General features: G+C 42.9%; 1 protein-coding gene across 2 annotated transcripts in view; it reads right to left on the bottom strand.

Annotated features, from left to right (window-relative positions):
• SPMAP2L (sperm microtubule associated protein 2 like) overlaps positions 1 to 21,033 on the bottom strand; it is a 928,058-nt gene that overhangs the window by 325,550 nt on the left and 581,475 nt on the right. For both annotated transcript variants that reach the window (XR_013607593.1, XM_078677574.1), the window contains exons 7-8: positions 15,791 to 15,847; positions 3,347 to 3,472 (exon numbers count right to left, since the gene is read on the bottom strand). Coding sequence is in view for 1 of the 2 variants with exons in the window: in XM_078677574.1 (XP_078533700.1) it covers positions 3,347 to 3,472; positions 15,791 to 15,847 (183 nt within the window). In the remaining variant the exon portion in view is untranslated. The remainder of the gene's footprint in view (positions 1 to 3,346; positions 3,473 to 15,790; positions 15,848 to 21,033) is intronic.

Below are 21,033 nucleotides of genomic sequence, written 5' to 3'. Positions count from 1 at the left end.
CTCCTACCTGGCCGCCAAGACCTGGAACTCCCTCCCGACCGACCTGCGCCTGACCCAAGACCACCTCGCCTTCAGAAAGAAGCTCAAGACCTGGCTGTTCGAGCAGTAACGGCACCCCCCCCCCCCCTAGCGCCTTGAGACCCTACGGGTGAGTAGTGCGCTATATAAATGTCTTGATTGATTGATTGATTTGCACCCCAGTTATTTGCAGCGGTAATTCATCAATCTGAGTTCCTCCATGTACCAACTGTCCTGAGGTCTGGATCGTGTTGTATTTTTGCGATTGAGGTGGGCCAGGTAGTCGGCACAGGAGGTGATCCAATTGTTAAAAGTATTAATGGCTTTGGGGAGGCTGTTGCTGTGTTCCGTTCAGTGGGTGTTGAAAGAGGTGTTCTAGTCCTTGACAGTGATGCTGTTCCAGTTTTAGTGAGGTGCTCACAGGGTGCTTAAGACTGGCTCCTTGGATGAGGCACACAAGGTCCCACTGGAAAGTCCTCTGCAAATCAAAAGGAAGTGACTAGGAAGTGGTTTAAGGGAGGTGTCCCTTGAGGGGGGGAGGAAACATAATGATGCTGCAACAACATTTTCTGAGGTGATCTGACTGCAGATGGTGGCCCAGAGCACATAGTAGGGCAAACATCAGGAGTAAATGTAGTGCTAGAGGTGTCCAAAGGAATCCTTTTTGGACACTAAATAAATGCCAAAAGTGCTAAGAGAAGATGTAGTTGTGAATGCCTCGCAGACAAGAATACAAAAGGGGGTGGTGATGGACGGAGCATCTGAACCAATCAAACACTCACACCCAGTCAACAGATCTGGGTTTAATCCATCACCGCTCTTTAGCCCACTCTGCCACCCCAGTTCAGACATGGCCATATGCAAATCAGTCCATCACCACCCCCTTTTGTACCACTTTGTTCGCCATAGGTTGGCAGGGTATGCTCAGACGTGAGTCCCTTGCTCTCCACGCCACTGGAGTCAAGCTATCCTGGCTGAAGACGGCTGGTAGCCAGAAACCGGTCCTAGGATGCTTGATTCCGGTCCAGGGAAGACATGGCTTGGCAGTTCGGGCTGGACTGTTCCCATGAGGCACAGGGTCAAGGCTGATTTGCATATGGCCATGTCTAAACTGGTGTGGTGTGGTGAGCATAAAAACGATGGATTTAGGCCCAGATCTCTGTACTGGGGTGAATGTATGACATTGTTCTGCATTCTGTCCATCAACTGTTGTTTTCGCAGACAAGATTAAGCATCAATATTACAGAAAGAGACCAGTATAAACTCTATGCAGGGGTAATGAGGGAGCCAAACATAAGGCTTCTTAAGGTTCTCCAAAGCCTACCAACCCTTTGCCAATGCGATGAGAGATACCAGTTGGTGCCTTAAGGATCCCAAAAGAAACCTGAAAAGCCTGGGTGAACAAAATACCAGCACATTGTCACATCACATGGTACCACAGGAAAAGAAAAGAAGGATACATGTGAAAATCATTTCAGGAGATCCCTACACAACTTACAGAAACTGTGAAAAGTTCTTGTATAAACCAAAACTTTAAAAAGTCCCTATGGGTGTCAAGGGTAATTCAGAAAAGCCTCAGACACAGCCCAGTTCTTGGATTCCCAGTAGTTGTAATAATGCCCAGGGGCACCACAGGGCTTATAGCCAGGGCTCTGCACATGATTCTAGAAGACACCCCAGGGCAGACACAGGCAATGTGTACATCAAGCAAGAGGCCCGGCAAGATATCCATTGCATTGCGGGTGCATAATGTGTAAAGGACTTGTGGAAAACACAGGACAAGGGTGATGGGGTATTCCGGGGAAGGCCCTAAAACTAATCCTGGGTAGGAGGCCCCATAGCAAAAGAAAAGCCCAAGAGAGCTAAACAATGTTCTATAGGATACACCGGGAAGGTCCACGATGTATACATCTCACTGGGTCTCATTGAATGAGGCAAGAAAAGCCTTGCAGGGTAAGAACGGCCTCTGAGTATCCGTGAGAGGGATATCCCCCAGCGGAAAAAACTTTGAAAGGTGCCTCTAAGGCATGACCCTGAGAAAAAGGTCCATAATGGTGTAATTGGCATGGTTCAGGAAAATGCCCTGAACAGCACCTCAGTCGAAGCCCATTGTTAGGCAATGTGCCTTATGGTGATCCCAGTAATACATCCTAATGTGCACGTCAGCTGAAACGTCTCATTGAGTGAGGTTTGAAGTTCCTAAATAAAATCACTGTACTTGTCCCAAGGGTCTACTCATAACAGAAGGCCCAGTATAGACTCTTGGGCCAGTAAGTAGTCATAATGGGAGAAGCAGGAGTGGCAGTTCACCAACATATACACAACACCCAATATGTCTGAAAAATAATATCTCCTCAAGATATTTACACTGTTAAAAACTGCTGAGCAAACTTTTTGGTACTAATGGATGTATGTAAACCTCCGTTACCTAAATACACAGAAATCCGAAGTGACCCAAAAAACTCGGGTTCAAAACGGACGGGCAATCTGAGATCCACACGGCCAATTTCAGTTTTTTCCTGGTAGAGGAAGTTAAATCACTTCGTTTGCGGATCAATATCCATTTATCAATAAACTAAATTTTTTTTTTATCTGCACTAGTCTCCCTGCACTCGATATAAAGTTCACACTGCTGCTGCGTCCTAAGGATTTGCTCACTGCTGGGTAGGTCATTCCCCTTGTTAAAATTGGCTATGACAACTTCATTCTCTGCGTTAATTTCAGCTCCTGGTTAATGCCAATGAAATCAGTTCTACATTTAGCGACAAGGCTGATCTTGAACATAGAAAGTACGACAACACATCACCAGTAAAAAATAAAACATTTCTATTGGCATACTCTGGAAGCCAGAATAACATTTAAGCTAATGTGCATCACCCTGAACACCACACAAAATCAACACCCAGAATACCTAGGGGCTCCTCTCAAAATCTCAGGTGGCTACACAAGTTTGTGAAGCATCTATAACCCAAGACCGGAATCCGAAATTAATTAAATGAAATAAAAAAATAAAGAAATTCTGCTGGCCTTCAGAAGTAACATTTTAAGTATATTCAACAGGGAAGCACAAAATACAGGATCTGATCAGGGTACAAACAAGTAATACATTTCAAAAAGCGAAGATCCAGCGATAATAACCCCCCCCCCTGCCGAATGTATTATAAACCCTTTTTTCTGTGGATAAGACAATCACCATAAATAATTGACCACCAGTAGCCTCAGGAACATTGTTTTTGTTTTCCTTTGCTGTTCTGTGCTACAATATGCAACACGGATCTAATATACAATATTTTAACTAATAGAAAGCATGAAAAAACGCAATCTTCACCTTTGAGGTTGGGGCTGAAAAACTTTCTTTGGTTTCGCCAGACTGATTATTCTCTTTGATTGTGTCGTAGAGAGAGCAGAAAAAGAGTGAGGCCAAATTGGGTCTTGGTTCCCCCAAACTAGTTTTCTAAAGGAGAAAAGAAATTTGAATTGTAAAAAACACACTTACGTTCAGACATTTATTTTATCTTAAAGGTTTTATATAGCGCCGGCTAGGCTCGGAGGTATCAGAGCGCTTTACATGAGCATCAGATCGTAGTTACAGGTTACATCGTTACAAAGGTTACACAGTTATTAGAGCATGGCAACATAGTTACTTGTAAGGTCAAGATAAACAATAAGCACAAATACGAAAGGGGAAAAGCAAGCAAGGGGAAAGATTCAGGGGAGGGGGAAGGAGCTGGGGAAGTAGCTAGGTAATGAAGATGGGAAAGAGGAGGGGAGGGTGAAGGACATCACAAGGAAAGAGGATTTGATGGGTGATTGCCATGCATTGACCGCAGAAGCAGGCTCCTTCATTTAAGTTTTTTTTAATTTTATTTATTTATTTATTTATTTATTTGTTTGCTTTTATTTCAAAAGATTTTATTAGAAAATTTCAGAATGCCTCGACTAGAACTCTCTAGGTAGAGGTGGATTGAGACTCAGCAGAACTCCCCCGTGATCACCTTACATCGATACCAGCCGGACATACAGGAGTCGCCTTCATAAACTTCAAGACAGTTGACTCCGACTCTACTTACCTGAGGAACAGATCTCTGCTGGTCTGCATGAACTTTTCCAGAGCTGAGGCTCTTTCAAAACCTATGACCTACAACGAGGAAACACCCTGTTGCCGGTGATCGCTAATCTGCATGTGGAAGGTCAAGGAGTACCTTCAGTTACAAGAACAAGAGTATCAAGATGTATGAGTCAGCTGATGGTACTTACCACTACTTGAAAGACTCACCTGGAATAATACCAGCCTTCTGAAGAAGCCACTTGTGCCATCTGAGAGGCAGCTTGTCCACTCGGGGAGGGCACAGCTCATCAGAATGACTAGCTGCCAGACATATGGACTCCCTCTATTGGAAACTACATTCTGTGCAGCACAAGGCGAAGCACGTCACTGATTTGGGGCCCATGAGTGAGAGGCAGCAGTCAAAGTAAACAGCATGTGTGTGCAGGCTAAGCAGTAACATCTAAAATCACTGTTTGGGCTTTAAGTGGTTGCTGGAGCATTCAGAGCTGTATCTGAGAGCAGAGAAAGGGGCTGTACCAGAGCCCTCTGCTCTCTGGCAGAGTACTGTGTACTTATGCAGCATCCCCAGCCAAAGATGCAGCATGGTGTCACACATGCAGGTGTGAACTGGCATAACATGACTTTCAACCATTGACTAATCACCACACAACTTTCCATAAACTGCATGGTGATTGGCTGTCTGCTTTCAATCAGATGTTGGTGGATGAACTCAGGTATTCCCTGAAGGAGATAAGCATGATGCAGTCATTCTTAACGAGCCCCCTCTGCCAGGCATGCCCTAGTCGGAGCTGCCACAGCTGATGTCACGAGAAGCGGGTTCAAGCGTCACAGCCAGATAGTCATTTTACTAGTGAGGGTTTCTGAGTGTGCATGTAGGGGATTTCATTGCTGAGTGCACAAACACATATGCATGTGTCTATCAACTCATACAAAGACTCCAGACTACCCAGAACGTCGCCGCTAGACTCATTCTCAGCATTTCACACAGCCCACACACCACCTCCACCTCAGAGAGCTACCCTTGCCACCCATCTAAAGGTGTTGCCAATTCAAACTGTTCATCCACGCCCGATTGGGAGCACTGGCAGATGACAAGCGGTGTTAGACAAACTGAGATTGCAGACAGAAGGGGAGTTATGGGTACCCTGGACTTTGGAGATTATCACTTTGTAGCTTAACTCCAATGGTGATATTAAGGTTAGTGGATCAGCAATTAAATGAAACAGGGTTCACGTCTGCTCAGCTGCAGAAAGGGGCAGTGCAAGCCTCGCTGCTGCCCCCTGCGAAAGCAAACAAGAATAGCCGAGTACTGGTCCAAATGGCTAGAATACACCTGTAATGCAGAATAAACTACACAAAGTATACAAGACCCTATTCACCAGCAATCCCATTGATGGATCTCCCAATAGCCCAGAGACACACTGCACACCTTGACCTCAGACACTGGCACGTGAGGGAACCAGGCATCGTTGGCCACCTTTTCCATAACAATAGTGTCAATCCATTCCACACACCAGAGCAAGACTGGGAACTACCCGGTGGTCAATTCTCGCTTCACAACAGAATACTACATACTCTTCGATGATAGTGGGGAATTTGGCGCAGCACATCCCCCGAAGCACGTACTCATTCAAGCGTTCTATACAGAAGGGGAAAGCCGCAAGATGGTGTCATGGTTATATAAGGCCATCTTAGAATGCAGGGGTGTGTCCTCAACCACTGAGAAACAAATGGGAAGAATTAGCTGGTCGAGCATTCAGCTACAAAGAATGGCAAAGGGTCCTTGAATAGCTAAAGAAGGTATCCTGCAATAAAGGATTCAGATATATAGAGTGTAATATTTTGCCAAGGCCAGTGCTTTAAATGGGCCGGTACTCACCGGTACTGAGTACCGGCACTTCTTCATTTTCTCCCCTTGAGTTCCGGCACTTTTTTCTCGAAGAAAGAGAGTACCGGTACTCATGGGGATCTGACTTTAACCGAGGCAGCGCGCTCCCTTTATCCCTCAACTTATACTACGGCAGCACCTTTCAAGCACTGCACGGAATCAATCAATGGAGCTCGTCACCACGACCCAGCGTGAGCTGCTTTGTAAATCAGAGCAGGGGTGTGTCTGCTGAGTCATTTGCTCATCCAAAGATCTTTCACAGTGGGCGCTAAGAGGGGGCTGTAAAATCTAATGGGTGGCGGTGGGAGGCACTATTCAGGACATAACAAAAGACCGTATGGGAAGTTTTTACAGTCGCCACGCATCTGAATTGCTTTCTTGCACACTTCCACTTCCACACTCGCTGATTCCTATTTCATCGACCTTGGACAGACCTTAAGACCAATCAAAAATGTGGAGATTGGCACCTGGTTCCCCAGTACAGACGTTGTCAGCTCTGGCCCTAACTCCGGTTTACAAATGTTCCAGGAGAGACTTGTTTATTTATTGTATGCGTTTTTATATAGCGTGGACTTTACCCGAAGGTGCCATAGCACTTCACAATAGGAACAGTAATGATACATGAGGAGAAAATTACAAGTTAACAAATTACAAAAGCAAACGTTAAGTTACGTGAGGCAAAAGTGACAATTGTGAGCAAACAAAATACAAGAGGTAGCAAACGATACATTACAGGAGGAAAAAGTGATATGTGTGCAGGTTACAAAAACATACAAAGTACAAGTAGAGGTATAGTACTGCAATAAATGGCAGACACTCCAGCACAAGAACAAACGTTACATGAGGCAATGGTGGCACTTGCGCAAGTATCTAAACCAAACAAAATGTAAGAGGTAGCAAACAGTATGTTACAAGAGAAAAGTGACATGTGCATGTTACAAAAGAGTAAAACCAAAGGTGATGATGGACGGAGCGTTGACAATACAAACACTCACCCCCAGTCAACTGATCTCGGTTTAATCCATCACCGTTCTTTAGCTCACTCCGCCACCCCAGTTCAGACATGGCCATATGCAAATCAGTCTGACCCTGTGCCTCATGGGAACAGTCCAGCCCAAACTGCCAAGCCATGTCTTCCCTGGACCGGAATCAAGCTTCCCAGGACTGGTTTCTGGCATTACAGCCGTCTTCAGCGGGCTTGCTTGACTCCAGTGGCAAAGTGAGCAAGGGACTCACGTCTGAGCATACCCTGCCAACTTAGGGCGAACAAAGAAAAACCAAAGGTGATGATGGACGGAGCGTTGACAATACAAACACTCACCCCCAGTCAACTGATCTAGGTTTAATCCATCACCGTTCTTTAGCTCACTCCGCCACCCCAGTTCAGACATGGCCATATGCAAATCAGTCTGACCCTGTGCCTCAGCCGGGCTTGCTTGACTGGGGGTGAGTGTTTGTATTGTCAACGCTCCGTCCATCATCACCTTTGGTTTTTCTTTGTTACAAAAGAGTACCAGTACTGGACAGATAGCTCAGTGGGCTGTAGGCCACCAGTTCGATTTAAGGCAGGCTGAAGCAGCATGTAATCCTTAGGCGGTTGATAAAATGCATGCAGATTTCGTGCATACAACCTTGGCACGGTCAAAAAACTAACCCCGCCCCTTGTCCCCCCTTAGCTCCGCCCTAAACTCCGCCCACTGCTCCTTTTGGTGAGTACCTGCACTTATTTTTTTCCATTTAAAGCACTGGCAAAGACCTTACCTTTAGCCCACCGCCCTTGCAAAGTGGGCACTACATTTATGGACTTAGCGTTGCAATAAAAGAAACATGGCCATTACTAGGAATTCGAAAGCCTCTGGCCCCACACACCCACAGTACATGCCTAGAGAAAATAAGTGATACATTGGGCTGATGAGGAAAGCACGTCGCTCTGCAGGGAGGAACGAAAAAATCAATTTCCGATAGCTGAGAGGAAGTGGCCAACGGGTTTCAAGCAGACAGGAGCAATGATGAGACCCACTTGAACGATAGAAGAGGGAGCTCTTCAAGAGATACCCCATGATACACACTAGAAAACCAATTCACAACAACCTCATCATTCAGACTCATCCAGATATGACCCAACACCCGAAGCAGAAGTGTGCTGTAGTAGAATGACAATACCCCAATAGACTAGTATAAATAATGGGACCCCCTCTAATAACACTTTCAGGACCAGGGAAAAGAGAGGAAAAAACAACGCAACTTATGAGAGATTCCCCCGTGGTCACTATTTACTTTATCATGCGATCAATCTCATCAAATTATTTCATTAGCCTTCTATTCCATATAGGTACAACACCATCCATAATTTTCATTATATCATTTTATTTGTTTTTTATTTTTTCTGTGATGTATAAAAAATATATCTTATTTCTTTTTCCTATTTTAGTAGATTTCTTCTATATACATTAGTAACATGATTTGTAATACAGATTGAATCAGTTTATAAAACATGCATTGTATCATATCAAAAACATTTGTAATATCTGCCTAAATCCTAAAGTTACAAAATACAAATTACAAGACATCACCCTAATATATACACATCAATCACCAGTCACACTAACACAGTCATACAAATTCACACATATACTACTCTCAATCTTCTTCCAATCAAAATCAAATCCTATAGTTGAGGGAACACAGTTGTTGTTTGTGTGTAGTTAAACGCCAGGTCTACGCGCGTTTCGGTGGAGTGGAACCACCTTCCTCAGGACCAGGGTAAAGAGTTTTAATCCTTCCTCTTTGTGTATATACAGGGTACCTAATCTTTTTTATGCAATGAGGATATCTGCATATCTTTATCTCAGTAAGGAGCCTTTTCACTGACGTGAGCAAATTTATAGTTACGTCCTTAGGTTTGTTATAAAGCCTCAATACGGAGTTTTCCTTTTTTTTAATCAATCTATCTTGTGTAGCAAGACGTCTCCTGATAGAGTCCTCGTCGTGATGGACCTTTCATCCACGGAACGATTTTCAAATAATTTAATCTTCTTTTCGTAGTATACAGCCCACTTTGTATTTCATGTAGGTGAATCCCTCTTTCAGTAGTTGCACCTTTTTTTCCTTCTTCGAGGGTTTAGGGGCATACGATCGTACCCAATAGACCCCTGCAAGCCTGACATACAGATATCTCTCAATGGTTATGTGTTTGATTGGCATCAACAAGCCTGGGCCGCTAAGAGACCGATTAATAGCTTATGTAATGCCGCTCTCCAGGGGATACGAAGGGAGGGGTGAAGAAGGGAGAAAGGTTAGGGGGAAGTGTGTTGATGGTTGAGCAATTGACGAGCACTCATGTATAAATAAAGGCGGTAACTGTACATCATCATATGGTGGGTCTTTACTGAAGTACGAAATGTATACTTACTATAAAATCACAAAAAAAGGGTGAGAAAAAAACGATTTAGAGTTTGGCAGATGGGGGTCAGGCACAAGCGTCACTGCACTGTGCAGTACCTGTTTCTGCTCATAGTACAGATCTGGTGCCTCCGCCCCCTCAAACCTTATCTGCAAAAACTGGGAACTGCACACATACCACAAATACACAGTCGAGTGAAAGCTGCGCTCGATGCAATGCACGCAGGCAAGATGCAGCAATGGCCCGTCGAAGCGCTTGAAACAAAAAAGAGGATTTAGGCACTGTGGTGACTGGCTCCTCAGAGAAAAGGGAAGTAAAAGCTGGAAGCTATCTACAGAAGGAAATGAGTTCACGCCTGTACAGCAACACGTGGCAAAAGAAACAACAAATACACCCAAAAAGCAGGTGCAAATTCTATTTTACATACGTTTTCATATATTGTGTATTTTGATGACAGCAAAGTTCACATTTATGTATAATGCCTCATTACATCAAAGAACATTGCTACAACGCCATGCCCCTGACATTGAACAACTTTGTATTTTTTAATATAAAAATAAGACTCACGGGTTTTCACTTTAAATGGTTTGACAGATAAATACGGAAAAAATCATCTATTTTACTGTCGGTATTGATTTTTAAATAGGCAGTCGCGGCTCGCAATACTCGCAGCGGGGTTGCGCGGGGGTGGGGGGGGTATAAAATTAAAAGAAAAAGAAAACTTACCTGACCAAGTCCGGCCCGCCTCTGCTCCTGGGCTGAGGTCCGCATTCTAAACAGGAACAAGCATACTGCAGCTCCCTCCCCTTCTGTAAGCCAATCACAATTCTGCAATGGCAGCGTTGTTATTGGTGCAAAGTCCCGGACTGCGCCCAGCTGGGCACCAGTAGGGAGGCCATTTTCTCTATGTAGGCTGCATGCAACCTACATATAGAATATATAGAGTGCGCATTACAGCTTTGGTCAGGCCCAGGGCCGACCAAGCAGTGAGGGCACTCAGAGTGGTGCAAGCCACTCCTCCAAGACCCGCCCCCAACCAGGGATATGCTGCCGCCCTCGCCAAACAGGCATACCCCTGCCATCTGATTTCTAGCAGCGCGAGAAGTCGAAAATGAAATGGTATTTAAAATACCATTTTATTTTCTGCTTCTCGCACTGTGAGAAAGCCGTGGTGTGGCGCTCCAACGCCCTAATGGAGCGGCCGCCACTAAAACCCACCAGTGCATATCGGACAAATGAGGTTGGGCAAGTGACTCCTAATGGGTACAATTAAATGTAAACATGGGAAGCATTGTGGCACTCATTCCTAATTACTTTATTATGGAAATAGAATGTCTCAGGCAGCCAATTACCGTGCACTTGCTAGTACGATTCAGCATCTCCTTTGTAAATGCACCACACCATAGATTCTTCTCTGTATTCAATCCCTTCCAGCCCTCATGGAATGAGTGACCCCGAAACATCGCCAATTCCCAAATGTTAACTGTTTGTGAATTGCGATACTCATAATACAAATGTCATGAATAACATCAGACTATCCCTGTCAGTCACATATACATAGTATTGTATTTAGCACTGGTGCACTATTTTATTCACTGTATCACTTTTCACTGTGCCATCACCAAATAGAAGAACCTTATCTTGGTAGTTGATATGATTCTTTTGAAAATAAAAAGTTGTTGAAATAAAAATAAAAACATTAAATGCATAAACAAACCTCACTTGTAAGAAGGGTTCCATAAGAAACTATTACCATGGAAGTCAATGGCTACATTTCCCCCATAGAGATAATTTCTGCATTGAATTACTGATCAATGAAACCAGCCTGTAATTGGCACATTGGGTGTGGTCTTGGCTCAGCTTATGGAGCTCCATTAACAATCGCCATGTTAAACTCAGTGTTCAACTCAGCAGCCTCTATATTTTGGTCAATATCGGTGTCACTGATCTTCTTCTTATTTCATAGAATTCGGCTGAGTACCCATCCTCCTCAATACCTCTATGTTTTTTTTATTTTACGGAGTTTTATATACCGCGAACTTGACCCGAAGGTATCGGGTGTCAGAGTCCATTACATAGCACCAGTTGCATTACATGAAGACACATTCATTTTTTTGTTAGGCACGGGGAGATTAAGTGATTTGCTCAGAATCACAGAATGTTGAGCGTCGTTGCCGAGTCTCAAGCCAAGTTCCCCAGATTCGAGGACAACCACCCTAGTCATTAGGCCAACTCCTCTCCTATCTTGACGATAACTATATAATATATACATTCATAAAAAAAACAAGAGTTAAAGGGACTTTGCAGTTAAGTCTGTTAATAATCTCTTTACGTAAAAAAAACCACAGAAATTCACTGGAAAAAAACAGAGGTTAAAATGACAAAAATTCTAAAAACCAATGAAATTCACCAATTATAGTTAACTGAAGAAATTATTACTCACACCCTCACCATACACATTGTTGTCATAAATTATGTCATTTCAGATGTCATTAATCATTTTATCAATGATGCCATAGTACATTTCAGGAGTGATATAATATTTGAGGTTATAAGCAATGCTTGGCAAGGGCATGAGTTATAGTTACTTTAATTAACTATAACGACTGAATTTCAGTTGATGAAATGCGTCACAGCTTTGCTGCTATCTGCTAATTAAATAGCACATATTATAGTTAGTTAAGTAGTTTATAATTTGTGAATTGGAGTGTTTTTTTTTAGGTTTTTATCTTATTTCAACACCTAACTATAATGTCACTTTAATCTTGGGTTTTTCAGTAAATGTCAGAATTTATTTTTACATAAACTAAGATCTTATTACCATACTAATCCTATATCGTCACCTTTAACCAATAAAAGTTGAGTATTTTCCAATAGCATTCAAGGACATCATTTGGGGGTAGTCACGGGTCTCAGCTGCGACCTCTATCTTGCTCCCTGCTACTCCTGGCACTTCCTTTGCGACCCCTGGCCTCAGAGGGGCAAAAACAATTGCGATATTCACAATATACTTGGTCAGACTGGGGGATGATTCAGTCGGGAACAAGGACTCCGGATCGGTTTATGCAATTCCGAATCTGATTCGGAGCCCTTCCGTCCGAGATTGGAATCGACCCTTTAGTATGAATCGCAAAAAAACAGTTATCTACTTTCTTTAGGTGAGTACACAAGTATATCACAATGCATTCTGACCCATCAACCCTCGCTTCTTCTAGCCTAACCTCATAATTGTTGTTTCCCTACTCCTAGACACCTGTAAGGCAGATTGTTTTACTATAATAAGAGTGCTTCAAAACAAGCACATTGCAGCCAGAACACACCCTAAACCCCTTCCTCAGACCCCATTACCAGTTCCCATCACCCTTGCCCCCTCCCATAATGAAACTGCTCCACAACAAACTCTGACGTAAGATCTAAAGACCTTCTCTCCCATTCTTCCTCTCTCCTACCAATGTCCATTTATTGTTCTGCATTCAGGCCTTTCTCCTAGTTAATTTTCCTTCCATGGCATCCTCAGAGCCACTGGTCGTAAGATTTCAATTTGAACTGACCTCATTAATTGGCTTCAACATGGGACTCCTTTCCTCATGACGCCACCCGTGTCGCCCCCAGTGCCTTACCACTATGACAAAGAAGTACATAAGTGATGATCAGAAATCATGAAGACTAAAGGTGATAGAATTATGCAATGTGCTCCAATATGAGATATCTTAGGAGTTGAATAGTGTTTGAGGAATGAGTACCTATAACTACTGAAAGCTGAGAGCCAACAGACGTTATGCTGCATGTTTTATGTAGATTAATGCATTACTTAAAAATCTGGCAATGCCATTCCTTGCCCGCCCGCTCAGACAGGACCTCACATAATCCATATCTTACGTACGTTTGGGGAGGCCTCTAGGTTGAGGGTTAACTGGGATAAGTCCCTCTTGGTGCCCATACAGGGCGACTGCCACGAAAAACAGTGGAACCCTGGGATCCATATACCATGATTGTTTTTAATACCTTTGGATTTATATTTCTTGGGAACCAGGGCTTAACTTGAGTCTTCATATTAGCCTCTTGATAAAGAGAGCATGTGAAGATATGTCTCAGTGGACAAACTCGTGCTAAATATTATGGGCAGAAAAGCCCTTTTTAAAATGGTGACCTCCATTAATGTCCCCTATTGATCCTGCACACTTTGTTTGTGTCCCTGGTAGCCATGGCACGCAGACTCATTTGGGCACATAAATCTCAGAGGGTAGCTTTTGGCAAGTGCATTCGATCTGTGTATGAGGGTGGGTTGACCATGGCTGACATCCACCTCTATTACTGGTCGACCCAATATTGGGCTTTCAGGGTTGGGACCATATAGGAATCTCTCGACTGGGAGATGTTTGGTAATGTGATGACCATAGGTCCTTTCAGGTCCTTCATGCGTCATTTCACATGCCTGCTTTGTAGTTTTTCGCTACCTCCAATTTCGGCATGCACTCCTGGAATACAAAGGAGTGTTACAGTCCTCTCAAGGGCTGCCTGCTTATGGGCCTAGTGAAGAAGGGGGCATCTCCCTAATTTACAAAACCTGGTGGTGCATTTCCCGGCTCTGATGGGGAATAGGACACGTTACAAAGCATGCCATTACGTTGCATTTTTTACAAAGCAAAATCCATTACAATGCATGTCATTACAACACAAACTATTACAATGCATACTCCATTACAACGCAAGTTACTATTCTAACTCCACTGGGGCGTTACTTTGGGGAATGCGTTGTAATGGCATAAGTTGTAATGACATGCGTTGTAATGGAGTTTGCGTTGTAAAAATTGTGTTGCAATGGCACGAGTTGTAACGCGTGTGTTTTAAACTATGTCTCCCCCTGATGGGACTACTGCAGGAGAAGTATGCGGGGTGAGTGGGGGCCTTGGACGAAGCCGATTGGAGGAATGCATACATGGCCCCCCAAAACATGGCGATCTTGACGCGGCTCCAGCTCGTTCAGTGCAAAGGTCTTCACCAGACTTACTTGACGCCTTGCCGGCTGTGGAGGGTGGAAGCTTGCACCTTCCCAGACTGCAGTGGTTGCTGTGATCCCAGTGGTGACTTTTTCCACATGGTGTGATCTTGTCCACTCCTCCTGGCCTATTTGAACAGTGTTATATCCACTTTAGCCCAGGTAGTGGTGATGCATATTGTAGAGCTCCCCAGATCGGCGTAGTTGGGCATAATGGAGGATCCGGGAGGTCCCTGAGAGGACAGGATACTAGAGGCTGCACATGCTGGTGGGTAAACATACCAGCTAAGCAGTGGTCATCTCCTATAGCCCCATCAATAAGGGGTTGGACATGCAGCATGGACTAGTAGGCCAAAATGGTGGAAACTATATATACGACTCAGGGGTGTCCCCGTAAATATGAGAACGGTTAGAGGAAATGGTGGCCGTACCATGGACTGGACCGTTAACACAAATGTGATACAGCAATTGACTCGATAACTCTGGTGTAGTGATTGGGGCTTGGGGAGGGTGGGGTCTTGTGCAATTTCATGCGTAGACTGTGTGTTCAGACAAAGCGACCGGGTGTGTTGTTTATTATGCAAATGGAAATAAAAATGTTTCTATAAAAAAAAGAAAAAGCTGGCAATGTAGTAAGTACTGTAACCAACACTTTATTGGTGGCTGGTAACAAACTTAGGCCCTGATTGTAAATTGGGTAGAGTAAAATGAATGCATGATTTTGTGAATTAATATTGCTCCATATGAGTTGTTAGGTTTTTCTACATTGGAGAAACTGATCTAACTTTTCCGGCCAATTATTCTGTGTGGAAAAATTGCAGGAGGCTTCAACTACGTTAGCAGCCAAGGCTCATTTTGCATTTTAGTTTTCTTACAGGGGAAGCATGCTATGTGTCCCTGCTACAAAAAAAGCGGCATATTCCCCTATACCCTACCCTCATCCACCACTTCACCCACAGCCCTGCACATACATTTACCACCGACTCTGAGTAGGTGGTGAATGTATGTGTTAAAACTCTATGGAATGGCAAATTTCATGCAGTATTATGACTGGAAAATTGGTGCCACACTGTAATCCCCCATTCCATGGGTTAAAACTTGAAACTGCACTCTATACTGGGGAGGTAAAATGGCATATGGTTTCATATTGGCCCTAGTACCCTGCAACTCGTAATCAGGATTTTGAAGAGAAGAAAATCAACACTGTTATATTTAATTTTGTTCTGTGATTTTTTAACTTTTAAATCTTTGTCCAGATGTATTCCTTATCAGCAGCGAGGAAAAGCCATACACCTGGTAAATAAACAACAATTCAGAGAGATTTTTTTTAAATATACTATTTAAACTGCACAGTACAGCTGTCAAACACAATGGTTCAATATTTGCAGCATAACAAGGGATGAACTGTCTTACTTAAAACTTGTAGCCCACTCTCTTTTGTCCTCTTTAGGCCTTGCTAGTTGTAAGATTCTGAAAAGAAAAAAATAGATTTTAGTATTGTAGCAACATGATTTAGGCTCCACCATTTACGTTTCATGGACATGCATGTATATGCTCACATGTGACAATTATATTCAATGCGTGGTTTCATTTTTTTAATGTGTGTGTTACATTTAAACCGATCAATTGAGTAAATTCATTTCAACACTTAAACTACAAAACGGAATTACACCAAATTTGGCAAAATGGTAGCTCTTGGGACCCCCACCATCCTGGGGCTATTTTCCAAATGGGAGGGGGGCTGCACCGCCCCTCTCCTGGAGCCAAAAATGTCCCTGACAATCGCCACCCCCCAGGGCCGGCTCCAGCAAAGTCCCAGTGGTGCCCACACCCGGGACTTTGCAGTTTGCTATGTGATGCTCCTGCCATGCCATAGCAAACAAGTGCTCAACTTTGAACAAGCAAGAGCATTTTGCTCTCGCTTGTTCAAGGTGGAGCACTTTGCTTTTAACCCCCAGGGAGCACTATGTCAGCAGCTCCATGGTGTTAAAAAGCAATGCTGATTCACGCAGGAGGCGCGAGCCGGACGGAACCGCGATGGCCCTTCAGGCTCCCCCCACGGTCACAAAGGAGGTGGCCATGCATGTGGGAAGGGGCCCCAGGGCCGAAAATGGCCCGGGAGGGGGGCTGCTAAGGCCCCCTCCCTTTTTTTATTTAAAAACAAATGACGGTGACGTCATTTGAAATGTCATCAGTGATGTCACTGACCATATCATGAGTGATGTAATATGTGAGGTCATAAGCAGTATATTGCTGGGGTGCAAGTTAAAGTTAACTCAGGTAACTATAACAGCCAAATTACTCTGGTTTTCTCTGGTTTTGTAGGAGTGAAATGTCAGCCTAACTATAACGTCCCTGTAACCTATATATATGTATATATATCATAGGTTGACCAATTGACTGTTGTAATGTCGTGTTTATTCACATTTAGCATTAATTATTGTTCTCATTTCTATATATTTCATATTGTACCCCATGTCCATGTTTATTCTGGAAAGCTTAACTTGACATAAGGTCTTGATTGAAAATGCTTTCTTTAATTTGCCAGTGTGTTAACTTTTCCTTCTGCAGATGCGTTATTTTGCTTCTAGTTAGCTAGAGACAGACTTATTGTCTGTATTAGACTGCTGATAGTTAAACCTGTTGCTAGGACATTGGCAACAAACTTGCAGAAAATAATGGTCAAAGAAGGCCTTCTGTTTACTGCATACTAAGATGCTGGGGTGTTCAAGGTTTGCAGCTGCGGGCGCAGTTTCAATGAGCTGGGGACTTAGGGAGTATGTTAACTCCCCTCACATTTTAGAAGCTACTGTTTTATTTAATTGGTGTGTCCATAGCTAGTTGGGGAGACTTTCCCTTGACTCTGAGAGGGAACAGATCTCTCTCTCTGCTGGGCTTTCCCTGAGTCTGAAGCTTCATGCTGAACACTTCTCTTATTTTCCCGAAATTCTACAGAAGTTCTACTCTATGTTGATGCTTTCTATGCTCCCCAGATAGAAATGCCCGTTAGCTAATCCTGTTCTTGACCTAAGTTTAGACTAAAAAAGGGACATCTTTTATGGAACACCTGGTTACGACAATCTGCTTTATTTGTGTTGTGGCCATTACTATTCTGTATCTTATTTTATTACGATTTAACTTACTGGTATATTTTAGCCTTCAAACTGTATTGCTGTATCTTGTGAACTTATTTTTACTCTGCATATATGCTGGATGGATTAAAATCCTGAAATAAACTCATTTATTCCAAATTATTCCTTCATGGTCTTTACCATGGAGTCACATTGGCTTCACAAATTGGAAATGTATTTCTTTTTAATTTCAAAGAATTTTATTGGGATTTCTTTTTACAAACTGAACAAAAAAGAGACTATATGGCTAATACATGGTGAAATATACAATATCGATATACAATTCACATGTGCAAATCAAATCCAATTGAGATTAATTAAATCAGTTAAAATCGAATCACATCAAGATAAATCATATTAAATGGAAGAGCAAAGAAATAGCATCTGAACCAGGTGTAGGCTCATGAAAATTCCAGTGGTGGTCATGACAGTCTTATAGTTCGGTACATATTGTCAATGTAGTACCTTTAAAATACATACTTTCAGTGTTTTCAAAGACGTCTCATAAGACGTGTTTTGCACATTTTAAGACCAGTAGTTTATTTATATATACCTCTTAAAAGGATAACAGGCTAGGGGAGGGTAGGAGAAGAAGACCGTCATGTGGACAGGGAGTACATTTATGGGGGTTTGGTAATGGCAAAATAGTTGTCAGGAGTTTTCTATACAGAGCTGTTATGTGTTCTCCATGGAGAGTTTTGGAGAGTAATTTTGTCCACCCCCTTAGGTATCTAACCCAGTTTAGCCATGATCGAAACGAGGTAGCAGACGTGTATTTCCAGTTAGCCAGCACGGACTTACAGGCCGCAGTTAATAGGACGTCTTCTAGAAGGCTGATATTCTGTGTTTGGATTAGTGGGCCTAGGAATCCCTGTATTAGGGAAAGAAAGGACCTGTTCAGATGAACTCTGATAAGAGTATGGATGAAATCAAATATGCAATCCCAGAATAGGGAGACCGCGTTGCAGTAGAAAAAGTAAGTGGGGGAGATCCCCCATAGCTTTGTTGCAGTTCCAGCATGTTGGGTTCTCCCTAAGAGACAGTTTATGAAGACTTGAAAGGGTCCAAAAAGTCCTATGTAGGAGCCAGAACTTAGTTTGCAAAAGGAAGGGTCCATTTTCTGGGAAACAACAGATTCCCAGATTAGACCAAGAGTCTGGAGAGATGGTCACACTAGCCTCTCATTTCTTTTGGACCTTCGAGGTCAAATATGAAGATTTTGGTTTAAGAGGTGATAGAACTTAAAGGATTAAAGTGCAGCTTTATTGAAGGACAGTATGGTCCCCAGGAGAGAGGGGTCTCTTTCAGGACATTTTATTTTAGATAAACTGACTTCAAGTTTAATAAAGTCATAAAGTTCTATGTCTAACAGATTGCATTGTTGTCGTAGTTCTCTAAACAAAACAGGTGCTTGCTGGAAAACAAACTGTTTTTAGGAATTGGAGACCTTTAGATGCCCATGATCTCCAAAAAACTGGTTCCCCATGGATTTTAATTTTAGTGTTGTTCCAAAGAGAAGTTATGCTAGAGTGGGCGATCGGGGTCTGAAGGTGCCTTTCAATCTTCACCGGGGTTATTTTGGTGTTGTTAAGGATATATTTGGCCAATGTGGGGGGTTTTGTTTTGCTAGTTAACAGGGTTTTGGGGTGGAGGTCTCCTAGAATTTCCTTTTCAATTAGTAGCCACCGGGGTGTATACTCCGGTGGTTGGAAGAACCAAAGAGAACCTTGTCTTGCTAAGGAGGCAGTTTGGTCATTTTTAAAGTCTGCTAGGTTAACACCACCTAGCTATGCAAGCAAGTGTAGTTTCTTGATGGAGATTCCAGGGCGTTTTTTTTGCCAAATGAATTTGTTTAGTAGCCTATGAGGTTTCTGGTGAAATTTGTCGAAAAGTGCGAGAGGTAAAATATTTACATGGTAGTTGACTATCAGGGTGGCCATCATCTTGATGGTCTTGATGCATCCCAAGTAAGGAATCTGGGGTTCCAACCCTCTAGTAAGTTCTCAGATTTTCAGAGTTAGGCCTTCATTGTGATGGAGTGATTCTAATAAATCTATGTTAAATTCAAGTCCCAAATATTTTATGAAATGTGGTTGCGAGGACAGACCTGTAACTTTTAAGAGATCACTAGTGCAGAGGTTATTCAGGCCCAGGATTTCAGACTACTGTCTATTAGATTTATAGTTTGCAACTAGGGCGTATTCATCTATTGTCAGTAGTAAGGAGGGAATGGACTGGGATGTATTTTCGGTCATGATTAAAATGCCGTTGGCATAAGCCACTATCTTCACAGTGGTATTATTAGAGGAAACACCGGCGATGGAAGGATTAGTTCTAATCTTGTGGAGTAAACGCTCCAGGCTCAGGAGCCTGGAGTGCCTCTTTGTAGATTAAAAGCAGGAGACAGTAGACCGCCGGAATTTACTGTGGCAGAGGGACCACTATAAATAGACATGACCATTTTTGTAAAGTTTTTGCCATAATTATATCGCAAGAGGGATTCAAGAAGAAACATCTAGGAGACGCTATTGAATGCTTTCCAGCATCTAGGGTAACCGCAACTGTTTTGGTGGTCGCCAATTTGGCTCTCCTGATGATGTGGCATAGGAGGCGAGTATTATCATTGGATAGTCTATTCGTCATGAATTCAACTTGTGTTCAGTCGACAAGGTGTGGTAGTAATGGTTTGAGTTTCTTGCAGAGTATCTTGGAGTAAATATTTGCATCCAAATTAATTAGAGAGATTGGTCTGTAAATTTTCACCGTCAGGTCCTTGCCATCTTTTGAAATTACCACCATGGTGGCCTCACTGGCTGAACCAGATATTACACCTGACTCTGCAACGTGGTGATAAAGGTCTAATAGAGTTAGTTTGCGGATTGGGGACAATGTTTTATAAAAGGTGGCAGTGTAGCCATCTAGACCCGAAGCGTTATGTGGTTATAGTGATTTTATAGTCGACTCTAGCTCATCATCCGTAATCGGGGAGCTAAGTTTCAGCTTTTCTTGGTCAGTGATGGTAGGTAGGGCAATACTTTTGAAGTAAGCTGCGCAAGTCTCTGCCAAAAGATTGTAGTCATCTTTGTATAGGAATTAGTAGAAGTCTCTGAGGATGTCTAAACGTTTTTGGGGTTTGGTGTGGGTGACATTGACTTTATCTTTGACAGAATTAATACCTTTGTGGTTTTGCTTGTGTTTTAAATAGGATGCTAATATTTTTTCCAGCTTTGTTTGCCTCACACAGCCATAGGCTTTTATATTTATTTATACAGACCTCAGCCCTCTCATTCAGGATTCTCTTGTATTTGTATTTTTTCTTGGTGAGAGTAGAGAGGAATTGGGCATTTGGATCAGATATATGGGCAGGCTCTAGTGAGTTAACATCTTTTTTATTTCCTCAAGGTCCTTATTATGGGCTTTATTTATTTTGAACAGAACGTCGATTAGAGCACCACTGACCGTGGCCTTTAGTGCATCCCAATGTACCAGGTAGGAGGTATGGGAGGGCTCATTTTCTTTTAGGTT

Source organism: Lissotriton helveticus, chromosome 2_1 (genome assembly GCF_964261635.1).
Source record: "Lissotriton helveticus chromosome 2_1, aLisHel1.1, whole genome shotgun sequence".
Taxonomy (NCBI): domain Eukaryota; kingdom Metazoa; phylum Chordata; class Amphibia; order Caudata; family Salamandridae; genus Lissotriton; species Lissotriton helveticus.
This window is presented reverse-complemented; position numbering and strand designations above follow the sequence as displayed.